The sequence below is a fragment of the Microtus oregoni genome, unplaced genomic scaffold, assembly GCF_018167655.1.
Source record: "Microtus oregoni isolate MIOR12 unplaced genomic scaffold, Mior012 000005F_ref0000423, whole genome shotgun sequence".
In the NCBI taxonomy this organism is placed as follows: Eukaryota; Metazoa; Chordata; class Mammalia; order Rodentia; family Cricetidae; genus Microtus; species Microtus oregoni.
In genome coordinates, this window is record NW_024543064.1 from 14,890,017 (window position 1) to 14,916,679 (window position 26,663).

Sequence of the window (26,663 nt, forward strand, 5' to 3'; positions counted from 1 at the left end):
AAACCTTGCCTGCCAGGCATTGGCACTGCAGGTGTGGCCTCATCTGTGTATGGCTGAGAGCTAATGCTCCTGGATGCAGAGCTGCTGTCTGTGTGCAGGGGGAGATGCTGTCCCCTTCTCCTCTTCATCTCCCCTGCCTTCTTTTCTCCCCGTCCTAAGCAGCACGCAAACCCCCACACAGAGACATTTTGCTGATTCACTCCTGTAAGGCTGGCCATCTGGGGACACTGGGATGTGTCTGGCTGCACTGCCTGGAATTCGGCCATTCTATATGATCTTGGCCAAGTGACTTGGAGACAATAGCCAGATTTGTTCAAAGTGTGCACATGTGCCATTTCTAGATCCTCCCATCGGGTTCCCTGTACGGCATTATCATCTCAGGTGTACAACCATTGACACGAGATGTCGACTGTGCACCCATTTTGTAGATAAAGGAAACCGAGGCTCGGAGAGGCAGTGCGGCTCTCCCCAGGTCATGGAGACAGCTAACAAACAGAGACCTGGAGTCCAAGCCGGAGCCCACTTTAATCCAAAGTTCCCGTGCGTTTTGCTATCCCTACTGTAGACAAAGAAAACTGCCAACGTTTATCAAGGAACCAGCTAACATTTATATGAGGGGGGAAAAAAAGAAACAACTAGGGTATAAATCCATTTCCGGTACCACCAACCCAATTTACATGAGGAGAAAGGAAGGAAGGAAGGAAGGAAGGAAAGAAGGAAGAAGGAAAAGGCCTACTTCCCTCTAGCTGACATGCTTTTAAATGCTGGGTTAGGACAGGGAGGAAATAAAGGCAAACCACTGAAAATAGAGACTTAGTTTCTCAGGCTTTGCAGACCTTCTGACTTGGGACACTACCTTGGTTGCCTTTCACTCAGTTAAAAAATAAAAATAAAAAATAAATTAAAAAAATAAAATCATTAGCTATTCCAAGGGCTCTGGACCCTTTGAGCTTTGACCTCAGGTCACAGAGACACCCAGAATCCTCCTCCCTTGGACGGTGTGTCTACAGCCATCCACTGAAGTGGCACCAGCCCAGTGACCCACTCATGATCTGTGTTGGCAGTGAGAGAAGTCCTTAAGGAGACTGACTCAATCGTGGGCACCACACATCGGTCCACCCTGGGACTCCCCAGCTCAGTCACAAACGCCATATCCTCGGGGCTCCAGCCCTAGAAGCCTATGCTGCCAAGTCCTGGCCAGCACCCAGCTTGGGAGCCTCCAGGTCTCTGGTCTCGCGCAGGGACACACCCCGGGGGAGGAGTCACCTCTCCTGGCCAGTGCAAGCAGACAGCCAGCATCGGTTTCCTCTCTCCACTGCAGCCGGCTCACCCACTCCAGACCGACATGGCCCAGGAACGCCCCTCCTGTGCCGTGGAGCCCGAGCACGTCCAGCGACTGGTGCTGTCCTCTCATGAGGCCAAGAAGTCAGCCTACTGCCCTTACAGCCGCTTCCCTGTTGGGGCTGCCCTGCTCACCGGGGACGGGAGGATCTTCTCCGGTAAGGACTGACGCCGTGGTCCCCTCCCTGGCAACCTGGATGGGGCCCAGGTCCACGTGGAGAGGAGAGCAACGCTGTTCCTTCCTCACTGGGCCTCTCCGGCCTCCTGCCCAGGCTGAGGGGCAACTCAACTGTTGTTCTACACAGTGGTTCTCTGTTCTTAGAAGTCTGGGGCAGCGAAGGGAGTTCGCAGGTGAGGCTAGAGGGAGTGGCCAAAATCTGGACCACCCGCAGGGCAGGAGCGGATTAAGGCTTCCAGAATGTCCTGTATGCCTGACATTCACTTGCTCGGCTGTAAATTCTTCCTCTGGCCTCCTGACCTAGGGTAGACCCATTTTCAGATGAAGAAGCTGAGGCAGAGACAGGTCCTGAGTCACAAGAGGCCCTGGTGATGGCACTGAGGGCTGGAGCCCCCCCAAATCCTCACCTTCTTCCTGCATAATGGGGTGCTGAGACTAGCTGGTGAGGGATCTGGCAGACAGGGACTTGGAGGAGAGGATCCAGGCATGGTCTGAGTGTCCAGCTGTCTGCACTGAGTTTAACATGGAAGAGCTAGTGTTCTTTAGCTTCTGGTTTTGTAGACACTCACCTAGGCCAGAGTGGGCTGCAGCTGGCGGTGGGGTGCTTGCCCATAGGCACAAGGGTCTGAATGGGGGGCGGTGCGGGGAGGAAGGAAGGGAGAGAGGGCGAGAGGAAGGGAGGGAAGAGTCTTGGTAAACTTGAGAACACTCTGGGATCCGTCGCGACAGGAGGTGACTACAGTGCCCCTTTGTTGTGTGTCTTGTTGACTGAGGCTCTGTGGTTTCCTGAATCACCCGGGTGTTGTGCGGCACTTTTCCTGGGAAGACGCAACCCATCTATTCACCCCAGATAGGGAGCTGGCGATAGACCAGCACAGACGCCTCCAAAGTCCAACTTGGTGAACCAATGAGTTTTACTGGGGCTACTTAGAGAAGTATGGGTGAGGGGTCACTACAGGAGCAGAAATGACTCCAGAGCTGCATCTCCAAGGCCCACCCCAGCCTGGCTGACAGCTCACAAAGCTGGGAACCTGGAGCACACCGCACAGCCTGCAGGCCGCTCCACAGTTTGGAGTGTCCTTTTCATGTGGCTTACTGGTTCTAAACATCTTCCAGGCAGCTGGTCTGGTCTCACTCTTCTTTGTAACTCAACTTCCTTCATCTGAGAGAGCATCTCAGTTTCTACTGTTTACTCTGGCAGGGAGGGGCTTAGTTAAACCGGTCAGTTTCAGGGACTTCCTGAAGTTATTGTGAGTTCATTTCCTGATGGGGTTAATGGAATATGTGAGTATATGGCCCCAGGACTGTGGGAACAAGAAGAGGAGGAAAGAGACCTGGGGTGATCTGCCAGTCAGTAAAGTGCTGATCTCCAGAACCCACATAAAAGGCCAGGCTTGGTGGCACTCACTTGTAATGCCAGGGCTGGGCAGATGGAGATAGATGGGGTTTGGGGGCTCTCTAGCCAGATAGCCTAGCCTAATTGGCAAGCGCCAGGCTAGTGAGAGACTATCTCAAAGAACAAAGTGGATGGGGTCTGAGGAATGATACCGGAAGTTGACCCAGTCTGGCCTCTATACACATGTACCTGGACATACACAGAGAGAGGGAGAGAGAGAGGCGGCGTGGGGGGAGGCGGCGCTGGCGTTTTCTGAGAGATAAAGGATGGAATGAAAGTGAAGGCTTTGGCTGTGGATTTTTCAGCCGGGTGGAGCAGAGGAATAATAAGATAAAAAAAAAAAAAAGGCAGAGCTGGGTTCTGCTGGAGACGAGGTAGGCAGGGACCAAGAGCAAAGTTAGCAGCTACAATACAATGAGGAGTGCTCTGTGAACCCCATGGAAGGGCTCTTGGTACAGGAGGGAGGCAGGAGAGTGTCCTGTGCATTAGTCAGTGACAAGCCTGCCGGGTAGCGCCAATTTCAGGGCAGGCTGACTCAGGAGCTCAGGGCCATGCCGCTCTTTGTTTTTCAAGACAGGGTTTCTCTGTGTAGCCCTGGCCGTCCTGGAACTCACTCTGTGGACCAGGCTGGCCTTGAACTCACAGAGATCTGCCTCCTCTGCCTCCCAAGTGCTGGGATTAAAGGCGTGCACCACCACCACCTGCTTACCACACGTCTTTCTTGTGATGGATGTTTGTTTTCTGTTACCTGGCAGGTGGGTCTTCTCTATCCATTAGGGGACAAGGACGCGGGCAGCCTCTCATTCCCACGGCCACTGCACCCCACTTTAGATCTCATCCCGAGCTCAAGCCCTTTGGGCAGATTCTTGCTGCCGGGTAGACATGCAGAAGGACACGCAGAAATGTTACCACTGAACTGAGCGAGGGTCCTTTTGTCTACAGGGAAGGAAACCACAAGGAGACTAGGATACTCTTTCAGTTTGATAGTGCTGGCCCTCTAGTGCTCAAAGCTTCTGGTGTGGACAGACTGACGCAGGACAGACTGACGCGAGGGCTTAGCGCTCCAAGTCTGGAAAACTAAGGTTTGTGGTCCCCCCCCAACCTAGAACTCAGAGACTGTAGAGTTTCAGGTGCTCACACGGGAGATACATGGCTCTGGGCTTTAATTGCCAGAAGCCTGGCTGGTACTCAAGTGAGTTCCACTGTGACACCCATGGCCACTGCCTAGAGCTCATCCCTGGCTTTTCACAAGTTTCTACTTTTCCCACACTTTTCCTCCTTGTCTGTGTCCCCTGACTACTCTCTGAAACCCTCTAGCCACCTTTTTGTCCCTACTGTCACTGCCACCACCGTCTTTTGCTGTCTCCTCTTTGCATTCCCAGCTCATCTTGCTCTACCCATGATAGCAAGAGTCTTTACCGGCCATAAAGACTGCAAGTAGGGGAAAAAAATGCCCCTTCACCTGAGCCTTCTATGGACAGAGCCAGGAGGCCAGAGGAGGTGGGTATTTCATAGGTGTGACACGCAAATTGAAACGTCCCAACCACGTCCGCCCATCTTCAGCCCGCCGTCTCTGAACAATCACAAGCCTTCCTGAGTCATCACGGGAGTGTCCCTCTTTTGGACTTGATGCTCGAGAGCCTCTGCAGGGTCCAGAGCAGGCAGAGGTGGGCCATTGGAGTAGCTGTAGGTGGGGGTCAGGGGGCAGGTGTGTCTAACCTCTTGACATGACAAATGGACGTTGTCATTCACATAACAAAACACACAAATCTCTCTCTCTCTCTCTCTCTCTCTCTCTCTCTCTCTCTCTGTTTCTGTCCTTGGTTTTTCAAGATGGGTTTCATTGTGCAGCCCTGTCTGTCCTGGAACTCACTCTGTAGACCAGGCTGGCCTTGAACTCAGAGATCCGCCCACCTCTGTCTCCCCAGTGCTGGCATTACAGGCCACCTGGCAAAAAGAAATGATTTTTAAAGATTTGTTTTTAACTGTGTGTGTGTGTGGTGTCTGTCTATCAGTGTCTTTTGTGTGTCTACCAGTCTGTGTGTGGGTATGCGCACATGAACACAAGTGTCCAAAGAGGCCAGAAGGCATCGGCTCCCCTAGACCTGGAGTTATAAGAGGCTGGGAACTGTCAACTCTTGTTCTCTGCAAGGGTGGTGTGTACATTGAGCCACTGACCCATCTCTTCAGCCAAAAAAAAAAAAATCTCATAAAGTTTTAAAAGGCTACAATTTTGTGTTGGGCCCCCGTCTTAGCTATCCTTGGCTGCATGCAAGGATGGGCTGCAGGTCGGATGTGTTTGAAAGTTCATGGAGGCGTGTCTCTTCTGGAGTAAAGGTTCCTAGCTGTGGGACATGACCTGGAGCAGGAACCAATCCTCCGTTGGGCGTAGTTAGGAGAGGCTTTGCAGCTGGGGTGCCCTTTTCTCTGAAGGGTTCCTGCTCAAGACTGCCAGGAAGAAGGGAAGGTTTGCTGGTGGTGAGCCTTCCTGATAGTGCCACTCTTCGCAGAAGAGCATCACAGCAGGCTCCCAGGAAGGACTTAATCTCAGAACAAAACTAGCAATCTCAACAGTGCTTTAAAAAAGTGTGTGTGTGCGCGCATGTGTGTGTGAACTAGGCATAGTGGTGACCACCTTTAATCCCAGCACTCAGGCAGAGACCACTGATCTCTGTGGGTTCTAGGTCAATCTGAATCTACAGAGTGAGTTCCAGGACAGCCAGGGCTACTTAGTGAGAATCCTTTCTCAAAAAACAGATTCTTTAGTGGGGGTATTGTGGTGCATACCTTTAATCCCAGCACTAACAAGAAAAAGGCAGATGGTTCTTGGAGTTCAAGGCCAGCCTGGTCTACAGAGTGAGTTCCAGGGTAGCCAGGGCTACACAGAAAATCCTGTCTTAGCTGGGCGATGGTGGCGCACGCCTTTAATCCCAGCACTCAAGGCAGAGGCAGGTGGATCTCTGTGAGTTCAAGACCAGCCTGGTCTACAGAGCTAGTTCCAGGACAGGCTCCAAAGCCACAGAGAGATCCTGTCTTGAAAAACAAAAATAAAACGCCAGCAAAAGTGTGTGTGTGGTGTGTCTGAATGTTTATATGTGTGTTCAGGTGCATTCGGAGGCCTGAGGAAGACAGCAGGGGTCTTTCTCCATTCTTGTCCTCCTTGCTCACTGGGGACAGGGTCTTGTACTTGAACCCAGAGCTCACCGAACCCAGATTCACCACATTCTAGTCTAGCTAGCCAGCTTGCTCTGGAGATCCCGTGTCTACCTTCTGAGTGAGTGCTGGCCTTACAGGTAGGCTCTCCATTGCTGGGGATTCAAACTCTGGTCTCAGGCTTGCTCTTATGCTGTCTTTAGGCACCAAACCGTCTTCCCAGACATTAAGAGTGTTTAGCCTCTGCCCCAGTGACCTAGGCTCCTCTAACTGTCTCTGAAGAAACAGAATTTTGCTCAGAGGCAAACAAATGGAAGACACTAGCGGAAACACTGGATCTCTCTCCCGATGGCAGAAGTGGGGCCAGGTGTAGCTTGGTTAGTAGAGTGCTTGTTTGTCTAGCGTATGTCAAGCCCTGGGTTTGATCCCCAGCACCATGCATATACTCTTCCTAAAAACACAACTCAGGAGAGAGGTGGTTGTGTGACACTTTTGTGGGAAAATATAACACATATTCTACTGACCACAGATTGGGAGCCCATGGCAGACCAAAGTACAGCTACCATGGTGGTGGAAGTTTCTGTCCTTCTGGGTCCCACAGCCATTCAGTCCCAAAGAAACACACAGTTTATATTAATTATAAACTGTTGCAGAGAGCGCTTGTTCTTCCCGGCCACCCAGAACTGAAGCAATCACACAGAAACTGTATTAATTAAATCACTGCTTGGCCCATTAGCTCTATCTTCTTATTTGCTAACTCTTACATATTAATTTAACCCATATCTATTAATCTGTATATCACCACGAGGTTGTGGCCTACCAGCAAGGTTTCAGCACGTCTATCTCAGCAGCAGCTCCATGGCGTCTCCCTGACTCCGCCCTTCTTTCTCCCAGTATTCAGTTCAGTCCTCACCACCTACCTAAGTTCTGCCCTATCAATAGGTCAAAGCAGTTTCTTTATTCATTAACCAAGAAAAGAAACACATAGACAGAAAGACCTCCCACACCAATAAACTGTTTGGTCTATTAGCTCAGGCTTAATATTAACTGCTCTTATAACTTAAATTAACCATAATTCTTATCTATGTTTAGCCACGCGACTTGGTACCTTTTCTCAGTAAGGCATTCTCACCTCGCTTCCCTGCATCTGGCTGGTGACTGCGTCTCCACCTTTCCTCTTCCCAGAATTTTCCTAGTCTGGTTGCCCTGCCTATACTTCCTGCCTGGCTACTGGCCAATCAGCATTTTATTAAACCAATACGAGTGACAAATCTTTACAGTGTATAAGGGCATTATCCCACAACAGTACCACCAAAGTCTAACTTGATGAGTCAATGAGTTTAATTGGGCTTACTTATGGGAATATGGGTGAGGGGTTACAGGAGCAGAAATGACTCGAAGACAGCTGCATCACCAAAGCCCACCCCATTGTGGGTGGCAGCTCACAAAGCTGGGAATCTGGTGCACACTGTACATCTTGTACAGGGCTCAGCAAGCTGAAGAGTGTCCTTTTCAGGTGGTCCAGCTGGTCTAAGCTTCTTCCAGGCTGCTCCACTTGTCTTGAGAGTGACGACTCTCAGCATTCCTTGCCCTTTGCTTTTGGGGAGGGAGGGGTCTAGTGAATCTGCTCAGTTTCAGGGACTTCCTGGAGCTGTTCTGAATTGTTTACTTGCTGTCTAAAAGAGCTTTCCAGGAGCATGGAGTGTTTCAGTCTGGGAGGAAACGGCTACACAGCTTAGGTGGATGCAGGCTTCTGGGTCATCCTTAGTTGCTTCTGGGTCATTCTTAGCTACAACAGATAATGCTTCAAAAAGAAAGAAAGAAAAGAACAGAAAAAGAAAGAGTTTATGTAGGTGACCAGAGCAGAGGTGGCTGGCTCTATAGGCAGAGAAAGGCCAAAGCAGAGACAAAGGCGAGGTCTGGCTAGACCTTCTCAGTTACTTCCCTGGTGAGGTGGGTTGTCGCCCAGCTGTGCGTCACTGTAATGAAATACCCCAAGCAGCTGAGTGAAGGTTTGTTTGTTGTGTGAGTTCACATTTAATCCTCAGGTTAGCTGGAAAGAAGGCGTCACTAGTCGTAAAATTTCACTATTCAGCTATTTTTCGATGAGAACTGTGATTTGGTGAAGGTTTGCTTTGGCTCCTACTTCTGCAGGTCCCAGTCCAAGGTCCAGCAGCCCTGTGCTCTGGGCCTCTGACCAGGGCTGCACACAGCATAGAGGCTCCCCCACAGTCCAGTAACAGCCAGAGAAACAGCTGGTTGCCCAGTGAGGCTCCTCCTCCACTGACCTAGGAAGCCCTCACAAGGCTCCACCTCTTATAGGGACACAGAACCTCCCAGGGGTGCCACCTGGGAGTACTCAGGTTTTGGGGAAGCATCTAAACCATAGCAGGTAAAGACCAAGACAATAGACAACAGAAAAATAAAACAAAAAAGATGAAGTTACTCCAAGTCTGATTTTTTTTTCTTTTTTGGAGAGATGGTTTAATGAAGCCCAGGCTAGCCTCCAACTCGATATGTAGCTAAGGCTGGCCTTGCTGATCCTCTTGCCTCCATCGTCACTTTCTGGAATTACAGATGTGCATGAACTTCTGTATCTGCCTCTCTTTTTGGGAAGGTCAAGCGAGAGCTTCATTTCGATTTGGTGGCACGGAACATCTCTGCATGGGTGCCTTCATGTGAGGTTCAGTGCCTGAAGGGGACCCCCACGCAGCGGGGGCTCCTGCCAAGACCCCGGATTAGACATAAACCACACCCAAATACCTGTTTTCACAGAGAGATCCTTTATTAAGTATGGAAGAAAAGCTAAAGTGGCTGCTTTCTGTCTCTTGCAGAAAAACAGCAGCAAATGACCTTGCTGGTGTCATTTTAAAAAGAGAAGGGGGGGCTAGAGAGATGGCTCAGTGCCTGCTCTTCCAAAGGTCCTGAGTTCAATTCCCAGCAACTACATGGTGGCTCACAACCATCTGTAATGAGGTTTGGTTCCCTCTCCGGCCTGCAGACATATACACACATACACACAGACAGAATATTGTATACATAATAAATATTTTAAAAAGAGAGAGAGAAAGAGGGGAGGTCTGTGTCAGAATGGGCTAGGATGCAGAGGTGAAGAAGATAGGGGGCGAGGGAGAAGGGGACGTGGGTAAGGGAGGAGGCAGGATGTTTGTCCCAGAGAGACAAAGGACTGCCTCTGGACACAGCGAGGACAGATGTGGCCCATAGGCAACTGGCTGTTTATACGGGTAAAATGAGAAACCCTGTGTGAGGATGAGGTGTTTAATTGGGCATGTTAATTGGGGGGGGGGGTTGATAACTGTACTTCAGTACTTTGATAGCTGGACCTCGGTCATCAGCTGCAGGAGGAGGAAGTGGCCATATAAGGGAAGAAACCTTGGGGGCTAGCTTTAGGACTGTTCTTGGGTTGCCTTGTCCTGAGCAGTACAGGTGCGGAAGCCTGGCAGCAGCGACAGAGATACACACTGTCTGCTGTACACTGAGCAGTATACAAGCTCACACAACCTCACCAGGGAAGGAACTGGAGAACATCCGGGCTTCAGGGACACCTGTCTACAAACAGGCATTTCCTCAGCTCCCATCTGTGCAAAGGACCTCTAATGGTCCCTTCCTGAACAAACACCAGCCTCAGGGCTGTTTCAGGGCAGAACAGATGGTTACACAGAGAAGAACCCTGATTGGTCAGTTTGGGTCAGATGCTCATCTGTAGGCCAGCCAGTAGGAAGGCCAAATGAGAAAAGATGGCAGCTTCCGCTTGAATTGCCTGCTGGAGTTGAGGTAACCCCTTATAAAATGGAGGAAGAAGAGCCAGAGAGATGATTCAGTCCGTAAAGTGTTTGCCATAGACCCGAGTTCACCTCTCCAGCACTCATGTAAAAAGCTGTGTACCCCTTGTCCCCAATCAGGGCACAGGCAAAGACAGGACAGCGGGATCCCTGGGGCTTGTTGGCCACCCAGACGAGATGAATTGATGAGCTCCATTGTGAGAGATTCCCGTCTTAAAAGAAATAACAGAGGTCAATAAATAAATAAAGGCAAGGACTGGAGAGAAGGCTCAGCAGTTAAGAGCACATCCCGCTCTTGCAGAGGACCAGAGTGTGGTACCCAGCTCCTGTGTCGAGCAGTTTACAACCAGGTGTAACTCCAGCTCTAGAGGAGCACACACCCTGTTCTGAACTCCACAGGCACCAGCACTCACATGTGCACAGACGCCCCCCCACACACGTGTATACACATAATCATAAATAAGGTGGGAAGTGATTGGGGAAGACTCCCAACATCAGCTTCTGAACATGTGTGCACACATGTGCACATACACACATACGTATATACAGACATGTGCGCACACACACTATACGCTAACAGAATGAAAAGGAGGAAGAGATACTGAGATGTCAAAACAGTCAGTGCTCACTGCCGTCCACCTCTGGCGCCACAGTGTAACCTGCCCTTCCCTGATGGAGGAGCCTGTTGCTATCAGGCAGCTCCGAGCCAGCCCCAGCCTGGCCGTGAGACACACTGGCCGTCCTCCCAGCACTCTTATAGCTATGGCATCCCACCGAACGTCTAGCGACAGTGGATTTTTGAGGTCCTGGGAGTGATGAGCTACATAATAAAAGTATTCTCTCCCAGCATGCTAACATAGATCATGGAGAAACAGGAAAATCCGAGAGGAGACACTGACTCTGGCAGCAGTTACGTTCAGTAAACTCTATTTACAGCTTCCACATCCGATGACTACCTGGGAACAAAATACCACAGAATCATAATGAGCACCCAGACGTGGACACAGGGAGTGAGACAGGCAAGGACAAAGTTGGCATGACAACTACAAACCCAGTAACCGCAGGAAGATGGTGCCTAGCGCTCTCTTCTCTGGCAGACCAGGAACGGGCTGCAGTCTAGGCGTGTGGACTGCCTTTTTCTATTCTGGAAATAAGAACCTTGTCCAGGTGTCCCACCATACACACTAGAGTGTGCCCGCCTGCACAGGGTCAGACTGGCACAGTGTCTCATCCAAGGTTTAGCCTTTGCTGGACAAGGTGGTACATGCCCTTAATTCCAGGAGGCATAGGCTGGTAGATCTCTATGAGTTTGAGGCCAGCTTGATCTACAGAACAAGGTCTAAGCCAGCTAGGGCTATATCCTGAGATCTGTCTCAGTAATACAAAAGAAAATCCAGTGTTAAGCCCTAGGAAGGGAAAGAGGAAGTGGAGGACCAGCAGTGAGTTTCTAGAAAGTTCACTGTAAGTCACTCATTACTCATACTGCTTCGGTTCGTGCTCATTGGTGTAAACTGCATTCCTGAGCTGGGGAGATGGCTTAGCTGTGCAAGCATCAAGGACCCGAATTCAAACCCCAAACACCCATCCATGTAAAAAGCTGGGTGTGGTCACATTTGCCTGTAATCCCACTGATGTTGGGATATTGTAGGGAGACAAGAGGCTGCTTGGAACTGGCTTACAGCAGCATCCAGAATCCTCCTTTGGCCTCCACAAACACACAGAGACATGTGCATGTCTCAGGCACACATCCAAGCCAGCAAAACTGCAGGACTTCAGAAAGCTCCAAGGTGGGCTGGAAAAGGTGGTTTCCAGCTGGGTAGCTCTGTACCCAGCTAAACTCAAGTGGGAAGCAGTGAGCAGCCTCTGTCCCCAGGCCTCCCTGCAAGGATCTCTACACATTCTTTTTCCCATACACAAAGCACCCACCTACCCCCTGGCTAAGGGAGGCCTCTGAGTTCAGAGTTACACAGCTGCCCCGCTTGATTATTCTTGGGTCTGGATGTAGCTCTACTGGATCAATGGCTAACGAATTGAACTGTTTTCTGTCCCCACCTCCCATCCTTTCCCACAATGCAATGTGGAGTTACAAATGGTGAATGACAATGGAATCTCCCACAACACACAGTCACCAGCCATGGCAGCTAACGAACCCTCAGACAGGAACTGTGAGGTTTCTTCTCCCGGCACATCCCTTGTCTGGTCTGCTTGGGGTCTCTAGCTTAGCTATTTGGGAGCCTCTTCCTTGGTCATGTCGTCACTGTGACACATTTGCTGAGAGCACTGGGGAGCTAGTGTGATGGCTCATAAGTTAAGAATACTGGCTGCTCTCACAGAGGACCCTGGTTCAGTCTTCAGCACCCATATGATGGCTCACAACCATCTGTAACTCCAGTTCCAGGGAATCCAGCGCCCTCTTCTGGCCTCTGTAGGCACCAGGCACACATGAGGGGTTCATATATACCAGCAAAACATACACATAAAAATGAGTAAAACTTAAAAAACAAAAGCATTCGGATGGTCCTCGCTGCCATTTTCACCTCTTAGATGCACACTGGAAGGCAATCCACGCCTTCACACTAGGCAAGCAAGCTGCCACAGTTAGCTCTCTGTTGACTTGGTCAAGCCTCAGCATCTCTCTTTGTCTTGAGCTTGACCTTAGGGAGGCTGAGGCTGTTCAAGTCGCAAAGTCTTCTGCTGGGGAGCCTGTCTTAGCGTTAGGGAAGCGAAGACCTGAGCATTCTCAGAAATCCGCCTTACCGTGGGCCCCAGTGTCCCTCACTGCTTCTGGAAACATCGCCCCCGTCCTTTCCAGCTTTGTTGAATGGTGGGCCCCTCCCTGGCCTGAACTGGGAAACTGTCCTTCTTAGGGTTTCTATTGCCGTGATAAAGACCAAAAGCAAAGGCGACTTGGGGGGGAACGGAGCCCACTTGGCCCGCAGTTTCCCATCATAATCCACCACTCACTGAAGGAAGCCAGAACAGGAAATGGAGAAGCCACGGGTGGGGTGCTGGCGGGGTGGTTCCTCCTCATAGTTTGCACCACCCACATCAATCATCCAGCAAGAAAATGCCCCCATGGGCTTTGCTTGTGGGCGTGGGCATTTTCTCAACCAAGGTTCCCTTTTCCCAAATGACTCTTATCTTGTGCCACGTTGATATAAAAGAGGCACTAGGAAGCTCTTACAACATCCGCATCAGGAGCCGGTTCTGTTGTCCATAATTACCATTGGTCTTTTCTCTCCCCTCAGGCTGCAACATTGAAAACGCCTGCTACCCACTGGGTGTGTGTGCAGAGCGGACTGCCATCCAGAAGGCCATCTCAGAAGGGTACAAGGATTTCAGGGCTATTGCTATTGCCAGGTGAGTGGGATAGACCAGTCACAGCAGAATTCTTTATTCTTCCAGCTGATGTCCCCCCTACACAACCCATTCATTCATTCACCAGACCCATGTCTATTGTACATGTTCTTCTTGGCAGACATGGGTCGGCCCTGTGGCTGGGTGCTAGGGATAAGGAGGTAAATAAGAAACAGAGTCTGAGGCTGGGGGCATGGCTCAGTTGTTAGAGTGCTTGCCTAGTATGGAAAGACCCTGGGTTTGACCCCAGCATCTAATAAAACTAGATATAGTTGCACACCCCTGTAATCTCAACTCTCAGAAGAGGGCATCAGATATTCCGGGACTGGAGTTACAGGTGTTGTGGCTCACCATGTGTGTGCCGGGAATCAAACTTAGGTCCTCCACAATAACAATTGCTCTTAACCACAGAACCATCTCTCCGGTCCTTTAAAAGGTGTTTGAAATGTAGACTTTAAGCACAAAGGTTAGTAGAAAGAGAGACACACAGGAGAAGAACGAGACTTACCCAAGAGCTGGTTATCATCTCAAAGGAAATGCGCACTGTGTTGTCCAAGGGGTTACCTGAGGGATTTGGAAACTGGGGTCTCATCATTCATCTGGTTTCTAGGGGCTCCTCCCTTCCTCTAACTTTTTCTCTCTCCTTTCTTTTTTTTCCGTTGTTGTTTTGTTGGTTTGTTTGTCTTGAGACGGGATCTTACTGTACAGCCCTGGCTGGGTACACAGCTCTGAAACTCACTATAGACCAGACTGTCCTTGAACTCACAGAGATCCCCCTGCCTCTGCCTTCCTCAGAACTAGAGGTGTGCACCATGCCTGCCACATTCTTGATTCTCAGCTCCTGCGAAGCTTCAACCAGACTCCTGAGTGAGCAGCTTCTTTCCCTTTTCACGTCCCCTTTAATTCCCTGTCTTTCTGGTCCGCCTCAGACTCCACCCTCAGGGTTAGCCCACAGAGCAGATAGACCCAGGGAGACTCTGACACAGAAGGTGTGTTTCTGTTCCAACAACAGCAAGTACAACAAGGTCCCCCAGAGGTACGGTAGAAAGATGTCACACAGAAACAACAGGAGGACCCGAAAGTCACTTGGTATAGACTCCCTTGCCACCACCCCACTTCTATAGACAAAAAATAAACAGACAAAACCCCGAGGTCTGAGAAGTTAAGGGAATTTCCAGGGAGTTAGCGGTAAAGCTGGAACAAAACCAACGTCTCAGAGTCCACTGTGGTTACTGTGCCAGGAGACCAGATGCTGTTCAACTCTGCTAACTTCAGCATCCAGGTGAAGGTGCCAAAACCAGGGTCTAAAACCAAGCAGGGTGGTGACCTGGTGACAGCCATGTAAGCAGTGCCTATGTGTTTCAGACTAATGCAACTCCAGCGAGGCTCCAACTGGATAAGAATTTCAGCCAAGGGCTTGAGAGATGGATGGCTCAGTAGTTAAGAGCACTGGCTGCTCTTCCAGAGGTCCTGAGTTCAATTCCCAGCAACCACATGGTGGCTCACCGCCATCTGTATTGAGATCTGGTGCCCTCTTATGGTATACAGGCAGGACACCGTATACATAATAAACAAACACACAAATAAACAAATAAAACCTGCAGTCAGTGCTCTCTTGTGGCCCAGATGTGGTTGCTCTGACTCCCATGGGCCTCCTCCCAGGGGAGTGTGGTGGGATCTTATTGGAGCTGGACCAAGACTGCTTGGCTAAGAATAAAGCCTATGAGAATGGGTTCTTTTACTGATTTAGACCCCAGTAATTTAAGGCTTTTGCAGTGAGCTGCATTTGGGTGCCCCTCTTTTATATTGACTAGGAGAGAAGGAACCGTGGCAAGTTAATGGTTGGGGAAACTGACACGGGAAACGGTGAACCCAGCGAGCAGAGCCGCTGACCAAGCTTCGGTCTTTAGCAGCGTGGGACACGGACTCTGGAAGGATCATTCCTTCCTATGAAGGGAGTTGCAGCCTGGGAGAGAAACAGGGGCTGTGAGAGCAAGGCTGACATGGTTTGTGCAACAGGAAGGACCTGGCTTTCCCAAGAGCCTGTACATTGCTCCAGTCTGGCCCGGACGGGGTTCAGAGTACCCGAATACCATGCTGGAGTGACTGGGGCCAGGTACGCCCTTGAGAATCAAGGTGGCGATTCCCAGCTTTCTTTGGAGCCGAGGGTTGTCCAAGCTTCCCTGCAGCTTCCAGAGAATAAACGAGGCTGTGCTGGGAACTTTTTGTGCAGCTGAGGACAGATCAGGATGTGTGTTGCACTTTATGAAGAAATGGGGAGAAATAACTCAATTTCAAAGCTGGTCCAAGAAAGTAATGATGTTCTGGGGAAAGAGAGGCCAAAACTAGCAGAATGATGCGGTAGCCTGCGGGTTCTTTTAGCGTTTATCCAATGAAAGGCTTTTTCCTCTTGCTCCTCACCTGCTTTTAAATATGATCATCAGGGGCTCACTGTGGTCAGCAGATGTCCTTATACAACACCCAGAGTTTCCAGCACCCAGCTGGCCTTCTCTGGATTTTTAACCCACAACCATATCCCCAGCCAGCGATGCAGTCATTATCATACTACTGACTTTTTAAACAGAAAGCATGGATTTAGAGGAAGAACGGGAAATGCCAGCCAGCTCACATTGGCACAGAACGGGGCTGAGAAGTCCATGTCTTTCCCTGAGATCACAAAGGACAGAGATGTTGTGGGCGTTGGCAGAGCCAGGTGACAGGAGCTTCTGTCTTACCAAGCTGAGCGTGACCTCATCATGTGACCAAGGTCTGCACAAACCACAGGAAACCCTTGATTGCCAGGAAAAAGAACCCAGGTATGCTAGTTTGAAAGAAAATGGCCCCCAAAGGGAGTGGCACTACTAGAAGGTGTGGCCTTGTCGGAGTAGGTGTGGTCTTGTTGGAGGAAGTGTGTCACTGTGGGGGCGGGCTTTGAGGGCTCATAAATGCTCAAGCCACGCCCAGTGAGATAGTTCACTTCCTGTTGCCTGCAAGATGTAGGACTCACATCCAACTCCTTCTCCAGTGCCATGTCTGCTTGCATGCCGCCATACTCCCCCCCATAATGATAATGGACCAAACCCCTAAATTGTAAGCAAGCCACCTCAAGTAAATGTTTTCATTTATAAGAGTTGCTGTGGCCATGGTGTCTCTTCACAGCAATAGAACCTAACTAAGACACCAGGGGTGGAGAATTAGGAAAGCCTTGGGGAGATGTCCAAATGCAACCTGCATGTCTGAGGGTTAGTGCTCACTCTTGGCAGGAATGTTGAGTGACACTTAAAAGCCCCGCCTCCAGGGTCTCTGCGGCTAGGTTTCCATTCTTTCTCACTTCTACCTAAGGTCTTTGTAAGACTTGGAACCTGGCTGTTTTATTTTATTTTATTTTTTAGACTAAGTCTCATGTAAGACAGGCTGGCCTCAAACTCACTTTGTAACTGAGGCTGTGACCCTGAAAGTCTAAGCTTCCTGCCTTCACCTCTTGGGTGCTGGGGTTATAGGAATGTATTCCTGCTTTGTGTGGTACTGTGGATCAACCCCTGCGGCCCCTGTGAGTTATAGTCAACCCCAACTAGAGTCCCAGCCCTCAGCCTGTTTGTTTGTTTTTCAAGACAGGGTTTCTCTGTGTAGCCTTGGCTGTCCTGGAACATGCCTTGTAGACCAGGCTGACCTCGAACTCACAGAGATCCTCCTGCCTCTGCCTCTCGAGTGCTGGGATTAAAGGCCTGTGCCACCACCGCCTGTAACATGAGCAGTCCTGTTTGTTGTTGGCCTGGTTTTTTTAAGCTGTACAATTCACGAGAGGAACAGTACCCAGCTGGGCTGTTGGCAGACTGCATGAAATGACTTCTATGAGCTCCCTAGCACATGGTATGTTATCCATGAGAACCCCAGTTGTGGAGTTATCCTTAGGACTTCTGTGAACTCCCCAGCACATGGTATGTCATCCATGAGAACCCCAGTTGTGGAGTTATCCTTAGGACTCTGAGAGCCACAAGAAAAGCAAAGGCAGAGTGCATGGGTTCTGAGTTCAAATCCTGGTCCTGTCCCTGACTGGCTCTGTGACCCTGAGGAATTTGCTTCTTTCATGGCCTCTAACGTGGCTCACATATTTCAGGGTGTTGGGGTGTTGAAGGAGTGGCGGGCTGCTTCCCGCCACCCGGCTCGCGCACGGCTAGCTTTACCCAAAATAATTACACAGAAACTGTATTCTTTTAAACACTGCTTGGCCCATTAGCTCTAGCCTCTTACTGGCTAATTCTCACATCTTGATTAACCCATTTATATTCATGAGTGTAGCACCAGGAAGGTGGTAGCTTACCAGGAAGGATCTTAACCTGCGTCCATCTCGGAGAGGAGACCTATGGTGACTGCTTTACTCAGCTTTCATTCTCCCAGAATTCTGTTCCGTCTTCCCGCCTACCTATGTTCTGACCTATCAGAGGCCAAGCAGTTTCTTTATTAATTAACCAATGAAAGCAACAGATAGACAGATGACCCTCCTCCATCGTTGGGGGACTAAAAGAGCTGGTTGGCTGTCTCCTCTCTAGAGCCCGAGCTTAACGTTTGGCACCGCAGTGCACAGTAAAGTGAGCCACGTTCTGAGCATGCACAGCTCAGAACTTTTCTTTCGTGGTTGCGACCACAGCTGAATCCAGCTTCCTGGTAGGGTGTGGGATTGGTCTCCTGGAGACTCCTGACTCAGGCCACCTTGTACAAGAGAGGAAATGACAGAGCCATATCACATAGGGTCTGACCGACTGTGGAAGGGAGTCTAAGCTCCCCGGGCGACTTTTCTGGTCTTGCCCACGATCTGTCTCCACAACGGTTTTTCTTTGCTGCTTTGTCTCTCTGTCTGGGTGGTAAGGGCCCTGAGGGCAGTGATGAGGGCCCCGAGGGCAGTGATGAGGGCCCTGAAGGCAGGATGAGGGCCCTGAGGCCAGTGATGAGGGCCCCGAGGGCAGTAATAAGGGCCCCCGAGGGTCTCTGTTGCTCCTTTCCCATGACTACCTGGCTTACAACAGGCCCTGAAGCAACACAGGAAAAAGGCAACAAAACCTGAGACAGTCTAACCTTGTAACACCTGCCACCCAGAAACCGCCTGAGTTAGCTGGATTCACAGAGCGTCCTGACAGGGACCCCCATTCCCACATGTTCGCGTGGCTATTCTCCTGAAGCGGGAAGCCTCAGGGAGAACCCCACCTCTTCATGGAGCAGAACCATTCTCTGATTTGCCAGGCACAATAAAGAACACCTTTAATCCCAGCACTCAGGAAGCAGAGGCAGGTGGATCTCTGTGAGTTTGAGGCCAGCCTGGTCTACAGAGAGAGTTCCAGGACAGCCAGAGCTATGGAGTGATACCATGTCTTAAAAAAATCAATTAGCCAATTCATTAATTAAAATGTAAAACAGAAACAGTCTTCGACTTGACCTCAGATCAAAGCCAGTTATTACAAAATCTAAAAAAAAAAAAAAAAGCCTCTGACTGCTCTGTCCCTTGTCCCCTTGTTTTTTTCTCACCCCCGCCTTTTTTTTTTTTTTTTGGCCTTGATTAGTTGCTGGCTGGTTAGCTGGCATCTTCCTGTCATCAGTCTAGAAAGTCCTGGTCACAGTGCATGTGTGTCTTCGTCATTATTGTACCAGTGGCAGCATGCAGTGCCAGGCACACAGGAAGTGCTCAATAAATATTTGTCATCTGAAATAAGCCAGCACCTGTAGAGCCCTCTGCAGGGAGGTGAGCATGCTAGGCACACAGTCCACAGCACGACAGCTACTGTTAACACACAGTGCGATCAATCATAAGCAGCATAAAGCATGGGGTAGCTAATAAAGCGGGATGTGATAAAGTATTAAAATGATGGCGGAGATTGCATGTGGAAGGGAACAGGTGTGCAGAAATTAGCCCAGGCCATAACAATATAGCATTTCTATTCCGAGGCTTATAAAACCCTGGGTTGGGGATTTAGCTGAATTGGAAGAGTGTCTACGTAGCATGCACCCTGGGGTGCATCCCCAGCACTTCGTAAGAACTGGGCATGGTGGTGCATGCCAGTAATACACGAACTCAGGAGATGGAGACAGGAGGATCGCAAGGTCAAGGTCATCCTCAGCTACGTGGCAAGTTGGAGGCCAGCCTGGGCTACGTGAGACCCTGTCTTAAAAACAGTAAAGTTTACACAGACATGTTATCTCATTTTGTTGAACCCCTGCCAAGTAGATGACATTGTTACCCACGTGTTCAGACAAAGGAACAATCCCTGGGTGACTTAAGATGACTCAGAGCTGCACAGTGAGCAAAGCAGGGAGTTGGCCAAGAGTCAGAATCCAAACCCCATGTTCTTGTAAAGCAGTCACAGAGCTGTGGGCTCAGAGGACAGGAACGGTGGCAGCAGGCACCATGACCCTGCAGTGAGATCTGTGTTCGCTAGGCACCGTCCTTTGTCCTCTGTCCTGACTGTCTGTGTTCCTGCCTCTCTCAGATGCTGGGAGCCCATTTTCTTCTTTGCTACACATACATGGTGTTCTTCCGCACCCAGGGCCTTTGTGTGTAACCTTTCTTCCTTTTTCTTCCATTCCCTTCTTTCTTTTTACAGACATTTTTCCATATGTGCGTTGTATGTATGTGTGTGCACGTGTGTGTGCGTGTATGTGTATGTGCCAAGGAAGGTTTCAGCTTCTTTAGAGACAGAGTTAAAGATGGTTGTGAGCCCCCCTGTGGGTGCTGGGAGTGGAACTCGGGTCCCCTGAAAAAGCAACACATACTCTTAACCACTGAGCCCTCTCCCCAGCCCCCCACTTCTTTCTCATACTTATTTCTCTAAGACACAGAGCACCTCCTGGACTTTAGAATAGCCTTTCTGTTACTCATCTCACCAAACCTATGACCTCACTAATAAAACAACTCCCCTGATGTACTGCTTGTTCTGAAAATTAAACCAAACGACATAGTTAAATGCCTGGTACAGTAGAGTTTCACTAAGTGGGAATGCATGACTCTGTTCTTCCTGCAAGGACGGGCTAATGCCACCTCCTGTGTGAGACACTGTCTCGCTCCAGTGGCAGGCTTATTACTGTGCATTCTTAGTGCATTTTACTTAATAGTGATAATAATAATAACAATAATAAGTCACCTAGTTTTGTGTCACCCACTGGGACAAGCCTTCCCTAAAGGATAGAGACAAGCTCTCTGTCACCCCTGTCTCCTGGAGTGTGGGTAACAAGACAGCTAGGTGTCCATCAGCGTGTACGAGTGCGCTGATGAGGACAGCATTGCCACCGTGACTTTGCTTTCGGAAGTGTGGCCAGCTGCCTAGTCGCCTTCCCAGCCTCCAGGACACAGTGATTCTGGGAATCAGGAGTTGTCTGCTGGGGTGTGACCTGATTTGCAGGACAGGGACTCAGTATGTGAATCCCAGGCATCGGCCACAAGCCCTGTGACAGACAACCCTGAGTTGAGTCTTTGTTTCCCCAGTGACTTACAGGAAGAGTTCATCTCTCCGTGCGGAGCCTGCCGACAAGTCATGAGAGAGGTAAGGGTGCGGGCGGCTCCTCCCCTGAAAACACGCCTGAGGTCTCTCAGGGGCCACACCAGACTCCAGTGTGGACTGTTACTGCGTGGTCTGCCTGGCTGGCTGACTCCTGTGACCTTCCTGGGTCCACGTGAGTCACTGGAAATGAGTCCCTCTTCCAACATATGCATACTAACAGCTCTCTGGATACATACATACTGACAGCTCTCTTGACATATACACACTATACATTACTATACATACTGAGCTCTCTGGTTGTTGGTGCCAGCCCCTGAGCCAGCACAGGATGAGCTGGGCCAGGCTTGCCCTCACTGAGCTTCAAGCAGCTGTGAGAAAATACAGGAAAAGAAGTTGGGGGATAATGGGACAGCAGGGGACAGAGAACAATAAACTCCAGCCTGCAGGCCAATCCCAGCATGCCTCTTGATTGTAGATTTTTCTGGTAGGGGTACAGCTATGGCCAATCACTGCTGCATTGGCGGTGACCACTCTGGCTCCATGGTAGCTGGGCTGAGCAGTTACAGGAAGACCACACAGTCTGGGAACCCCCCAAAATAAATTTCCTGTTTGTCCGTTGTCAGCAAAAGTTTTGCCACCTTCTGCTCTAGTGATGAGGAGGGACTTCTCTTTGAAGGTGACATTCTAGTTGAAATATAAATCATGAAAAGCAATGAGACAGAGAGTTCTAGAGAAGGAGAATTCTAGACAGAAGGCAGCAGGTGTCACATTGACCTAGATGTTTGCTATGTGATGGAGAGCAGAAGGGCAAAGGGCAGCAGGGAGGGGGAGCAGTGGGATCTAGCATCACAGGCATTGGCTGGGGCTGGGTCAGAAGGCCGTACCAGCCAGTGAACAGAAGGCACTTTTATTTCAGAATAAAGAGAAACGAGTTATGCACTTAAAAATGACAAGTTTTGCCTAATGTGTGTTTTACTACCGTTTTCGGGAAATCAAGAAAAGTGAAGCGTGGTGTTGTACGCCTGCAATCCTAGAACTCAGGAGTCGGCAGGAAGTTTGCTGCAGGTTTGCGGCCAGCTTGGGCTGCTTAGCAATTTCCAGGTCAGCCATGGCTATCCAGCAAGATCCTGTCTCAGAACAAACAAGCAAAGAACAAAATTGAAAAAGCAGAGAGAGGGAGAGAATAAAGGGGAAGTCAAGAGAGGATTTGAAGCAAGTTTTATTATTTATTATTTTTCATAAGGGTGTTGTGTGAGCGCAAGTGGGTGCCACAGTACGAGGGTAGAGGTCCAAGTACGACTTTTAGGAGTCCATTCTCTCCTACCATGTTGGCCTCGGGGATCCAGCTCAGACAGTCATGCTTGGCAGTGAGGACCCTCGCCCGCTGAGTCATCTTGCTGGCTCTGGCAAGTTTTATAAAACATACCAATGCGAGGCTTTGATTTTGTTAACTGTGAAGACAAAAGGGTGGTTTGGCTGGTGGGCTGGCTGACTGGTTGGTTTTGCTGTCCTTGGTATGTGGCCGACAAATACTCTACACTGAACTCCTGCCCATCCCTCACCAGGGTTCTCATTCAGGCCCAGTGGGAGCCTGACGTTATTGTGCACATTGGGGGATGTCAGGAAGACTTAAGTATTCTCAGAGAAACCCGTATCTTCTCTGATCGCCCCGAATGAAGGCCACAAGCCCAGAGAGTCCCAAGCGTGGCCCCAAAGCTGTGGCTTGCTATGAGAATACTCAGAACCGGTCAGCTCCATCAGCCCCACCGGAGCCCAGGACAAAAACAGCTGTTGTCATTTTATCTCCATCAGTATCAAAGGAGAGTGAGCAGTCCCTGAGGAGCAATGGCAGCCAAGGCTGACTCCAGGCTCCCTGCCCCTCTCACCACCTATGCCTCCTGCATGCACCCCTGGGCCATGTGCAGTAAAGTGTGGAGTTTTGCGACAGAGCAGGCGCATGCTACCTGCTGTGTTTTGCTTTGGAACTCCATACTGGGAGAAGGGCAGTTTGGCTTGTCTGTCTTGTGCTTCCGGGCCCTGCAGTTCACAGAGCTCATCTCTCCCGAGTCCAGATGGAGAAGCCACCCCAGAGGCATTTAATTCCCAGAGTGACCTTCATCTCACCACAGCCGCCCAGTGCAGTGACCATTATCTAAGGGATCCACCAGCAAGGACCAAATCTCTAGTCGCCAAGGTCCCAAACTGATCCGTGTGCTCTTATGGCCATTTTCTCCAAACAGATTATTAGATGGGGGGGGGGAGATCTGGAGGGGGGAGGGAAACCTGAAACCAAATGTGAACAGTGAGTCATGAGGCCTGGGAACCAGGGACCTGGCATCTAAACTTGCCCACATCCAGCTTGTGTCCGTACCCTCAGGCACAGCCTGCTGAGCAAGAAAATGTCCTCCCTTGAAACCTTAATTCTGAAAACCCCAAAAGATTGATAGTGTCTATTAACAGTTCAGTGATGTGGACAGATGTGTGGAAGACCAGGAGGCCATGGACCAGCCTCAGCCTCCGCTGGCAGCCCACACATCAGTCATGGTGCCACAGCCTCTATGAACTGGGCACCTACTAAATGCTAGGATCTGTGAATCTCACCATGCCTGCCAGGATGAAGCTGGGTCTGTTGACTTCATCTCTATCACTGACCTAACTCTCCACCTACCCAGTTCCCTTTCCTATCACTAAAACACTTCATAGATGAAGGCAGTGAGCCCCCAGAGGACCTGCAGCAAGCCAGGGTATGGGAGAACATTCTGGAGATGTGTTTGTCTTTGCTGATGTATTAGCAACTTTCCTATTGCTGTGATAAATCGCTATGATCAAAGCGATTTAAGAAGAAACAGTTATTGGGGCTATGGTTCCAGGGGGTTAAGGTCCGTAATAGAAGGGCCAGCAGATGGCAGATGCGGTAACTGGAGCAGAAAGCTGACCGCCGACATCTGGAACAGGAAGCAGGAAACAGTGAATGCTCTGGAAACCATGGCTTTTGAAACCTCAAAGCCTGCTTCCAGTGACACTTCCTCCAGCAAGGCCACACTTCTGAAACCTCCCAAACAGGCCTACCAACTGGGGACCAAGTATCCAAACACAAAGTCACTTACAAACCACCACGGCCGACTTGATACCACTAAAGCCTCAGCTTCCTCAACAATAAAACGAACACAATGGGAGCCAGCACCTCCACGGGCAGATAACGCTATATCACAAACATAGTATGTTGAGTCTCGTCAGACAGACATGAACTCCTCCTGGAATGAGGCACAGGGGTGAACCTGTAAGGGGCTATAGATGTCAGTTGTCCTGTAGAAGGAAGACTTGGGCATGGACTTTTATTTAATTTTAGTTTTAGTTATGTCTATGGGTCTATGTGGGGGTATGTGCATTCAAATACAGTTGCCCACGAAGGCCAGAAATATCAGATCTTCCGGAGCTGGAGTTGTAGGAAATGGTGAGCCTCCGAGTAGAGGACTTGAAAATGAAACTTGGTTCCTCTGCAAGAGTACTGTGTGCTTTTAACCGCTGAGCCATTTCTCCAGCCCAGGGAACAGGTGTTTCGATGGCGGCTAGGAAGATGGCTCACTTGTGTGTAGCCTTGAGGACCAGAGTTTGCATCCCCAGGAACCCATCTGACTGCGAGGTGGTCTAGGCAGATGGTGGCAATCCCAGTCTTTGAAGGCAGAGACAGAATCCCCAGAGCAAATTGGCTGGCAGGACTAGCCCTAGGGGTGAGCTCTGGGTTTGATGGAGAAACCCTGCCTCAGTGAATAAGGTGGCAGAGCCATGGAGGATGATTCGAGACCCAACCCTTCGGCTTCTGCGTGCATGTGCTCCCATGCGCCCACACACACACACACACACACACACACACACACACACACATTTATACCACACATACATGAAAATGGGGAAAAAAGGCATTAGTTTTACTAAGTGCTCTCCCGTTGATCCCTCCTTAGGCTGTATGAACCAGTACAATTATTGTCACTCGCATTTGACAGGAGAGAAAAACCGAGGCCCAGAGGACCATTAGACAGAAAATACTAGGGTCATAGTCAAAGCCATGCTCCCATCGCCCTCATTCCCCTGACCTCTCTCACACAATTTTGCTCTTTTTTCCAGTTTGGCACTGACTGGGCCGTGTACATGACCAAGCCAGATGGCACATACGTAGTCAGGACAGTCCGGGAGCTGCTGCCGGCCTCGTTTGGGCCTGAAGACCTGCAGAAGATTCACTGAAGGCGAGAGAGTGCCTGCCTATGTGAGCCTGAGTTCCTTAGGGACAGGCCCTGGAAGATTTCATAATGATGTTGTCCCTGGCTGGACCCGGAGACACCTGCCACATGGGTCCCAAATGGCCAGGCAAGGGCGACCTTGATTCCCACACCACAGTCTCCCCTAGAGTGATGGAAGTTGTCCCTCTGCCTGGGCCAAAGCCAGCGTCCTTCTGGGGACTCTGAGCACTCTGCTCCCTCCTCTCCCTCCTGCTGGCCCTGACATTCCAGGCCTGGTCTGCCTTCCTGCCAGCCTTTCAAAGCTCTGTCCTGTTCCCTGTGACTCTTCTGATTATAAACACCACAGAACATTCTGGCTGAGAAGAATGAGTTTTTAGTCTCCTTGTACAGCTCGTAGTGGGTGGTTCATCTCACGGGGCCGAGGATGTAGGTGCTTCCCAGCACCCCTCTCTGTGACATCTGAGGTCAGAGGCTCCTCGTCCCTGTGTTCTTAGATGGGAGGCTCCTAGGCAGGGCTTGATCTCAAGAGCCCTCTTGCACCGCACAGGATGGAAGCTGTGTCATGGGGGCGTGTCCCTGAAGCATGCAGAGGCATCCAGACTTCCTCCTCCTCCTCACTTCCTAGCTAGCTAGTGAGGTGAGCTGCTCTTTACCACACTCAGTGATGTGCACCTCCCCAGCCAGAAGCTGAAAGTCAAGGGGTCCACAGGCCAGACCCCCCAAATACTGTAAGGCCAAATAAACCTCTCTTCATAAGCTGATTCTCCCAAGTGTTTGGCGCAGGGCGGAGAGCTGCCTGACACACCATTGCTAGAGATCCGAGTCTTGATGCCACCCACGGCCACAGCTGTGAGAGACGACACAGTTTAAGGGGAAGCGTGGGCACGGTGGAAAAGATAGCTCTCAGGACCCACTAAGTGCCGCATGCTTTGGTACTACTCTTTATTTTCAATGCTCAGTGGTTCAGGGAGCTGGCTGTCACCTCCCTTTTTAGGTCATGGGGCAGAGTAACTGAGAATTTATTCTACAGCCATGGTAGAGCTCAGCAGAGAATCCAGAGAATCCAGATCCCTTGGGGTGTGGTGGTGCACACCTTTAATCCCAGCACTCGGGAGGCAGAGGCAGGAGTCTCTCTGAGTTCAAGGCCAGCCTGGTCTACCTAGAGAGTTTCAGGCCAGTCAGGGTGACATAACGAGACCCTGTCTCAACCAGAAGAAAAAGAAAGGTCCAGATACCGTGGTCCACAGTGACATGGAAGTTGTGCGCTCTGCTGAGGTTTTTGACATGAAGGAACTCACTACACCCTCACTTATCAAACCCGTAAATGGTTTTGCTTTCATTCTATCAATAAATGCATTGAAGATCAGAGAGGTTAAATCATTTGCCCAAAGTCAAACAGCCAGCAGATGGCAGAGCCAGAACCTGCTCTGTCCGGTTCTGAACACTTTTCCTCCATTCTCCCACAGCCAGGACTGTTGACTGGGTGTCTCTCGTATGTCAAATATGCTGAATTCTGCAGAAAGAACAATGTAGAAGAAACAGGCTGCTCTTGAGGAATACTCAGCCTGAAGAGAGAGGGGGAGTAGGAAGATATAATACACACACAGGCATGCACACCATAACTAGGGAGAGATAAGGTTGCACCATGACCAGGGAGGGACAGCAGTGAACGCCATGGCCAGGGAGGGACAGCAGTGAACACCACGGCCA

General features: G+C 50.2%; 1 protein-coding gene across 1 annotated transcript; it reads left to right on the forward strand.

The window, feature by feature from the left end:
- Nucleotides 1-1,266: 1,266 nt before the first annotated feature.
- Cda (cytidine deaminase) lies at nt 1,267-25,316 on the forward strand. Its single transcript, XM_041652581.1, has 4 exons — nt 1,267-1,499; nt 13,120-13,231; nt 20,700-20,757; nt 24,841-25,316. The coding sequence occupies exons 1-4, from the start codon at nt 1,346-1,348 to the stop codon at nt 24,955-24,957; spliced, it is 441 nt and encodes a 146-aa protein (XP_041508515.1). The 5' UTR covers nt 1,267-1,345; the 3' UTR covers nt 24,958-25,316.
- The last annotated feature ends 1,347 nt before the right edge of the window (nt 25,317-26,663 follow it).

Excerpts from the sequence above, each read along its gene's own strand:
- Cda (XM_041652581.1), top strand. The coding sequence starts at position 1,346 with ATGGCCCAGGAACGCCCCTCCTGTGCCGTGGAGCCCGAGCACGTCCAG. Across the intron at positions 1,500-13,119 it reads GGACGGGAGGATCTTCTCCG|GCTGCAACATTGAAAACGCC; the intron begins GTAAGGACTGAC and ends CTCTCCCCTCAG. Across the intron at positions 20,758-24,840 it reads GCCGACAAGTCATGAGAGAG|TTTGGCACTGACTGGGCCGT; the intron begins GTAAGGGTGCGG and ends TCTTTTTTCCAG.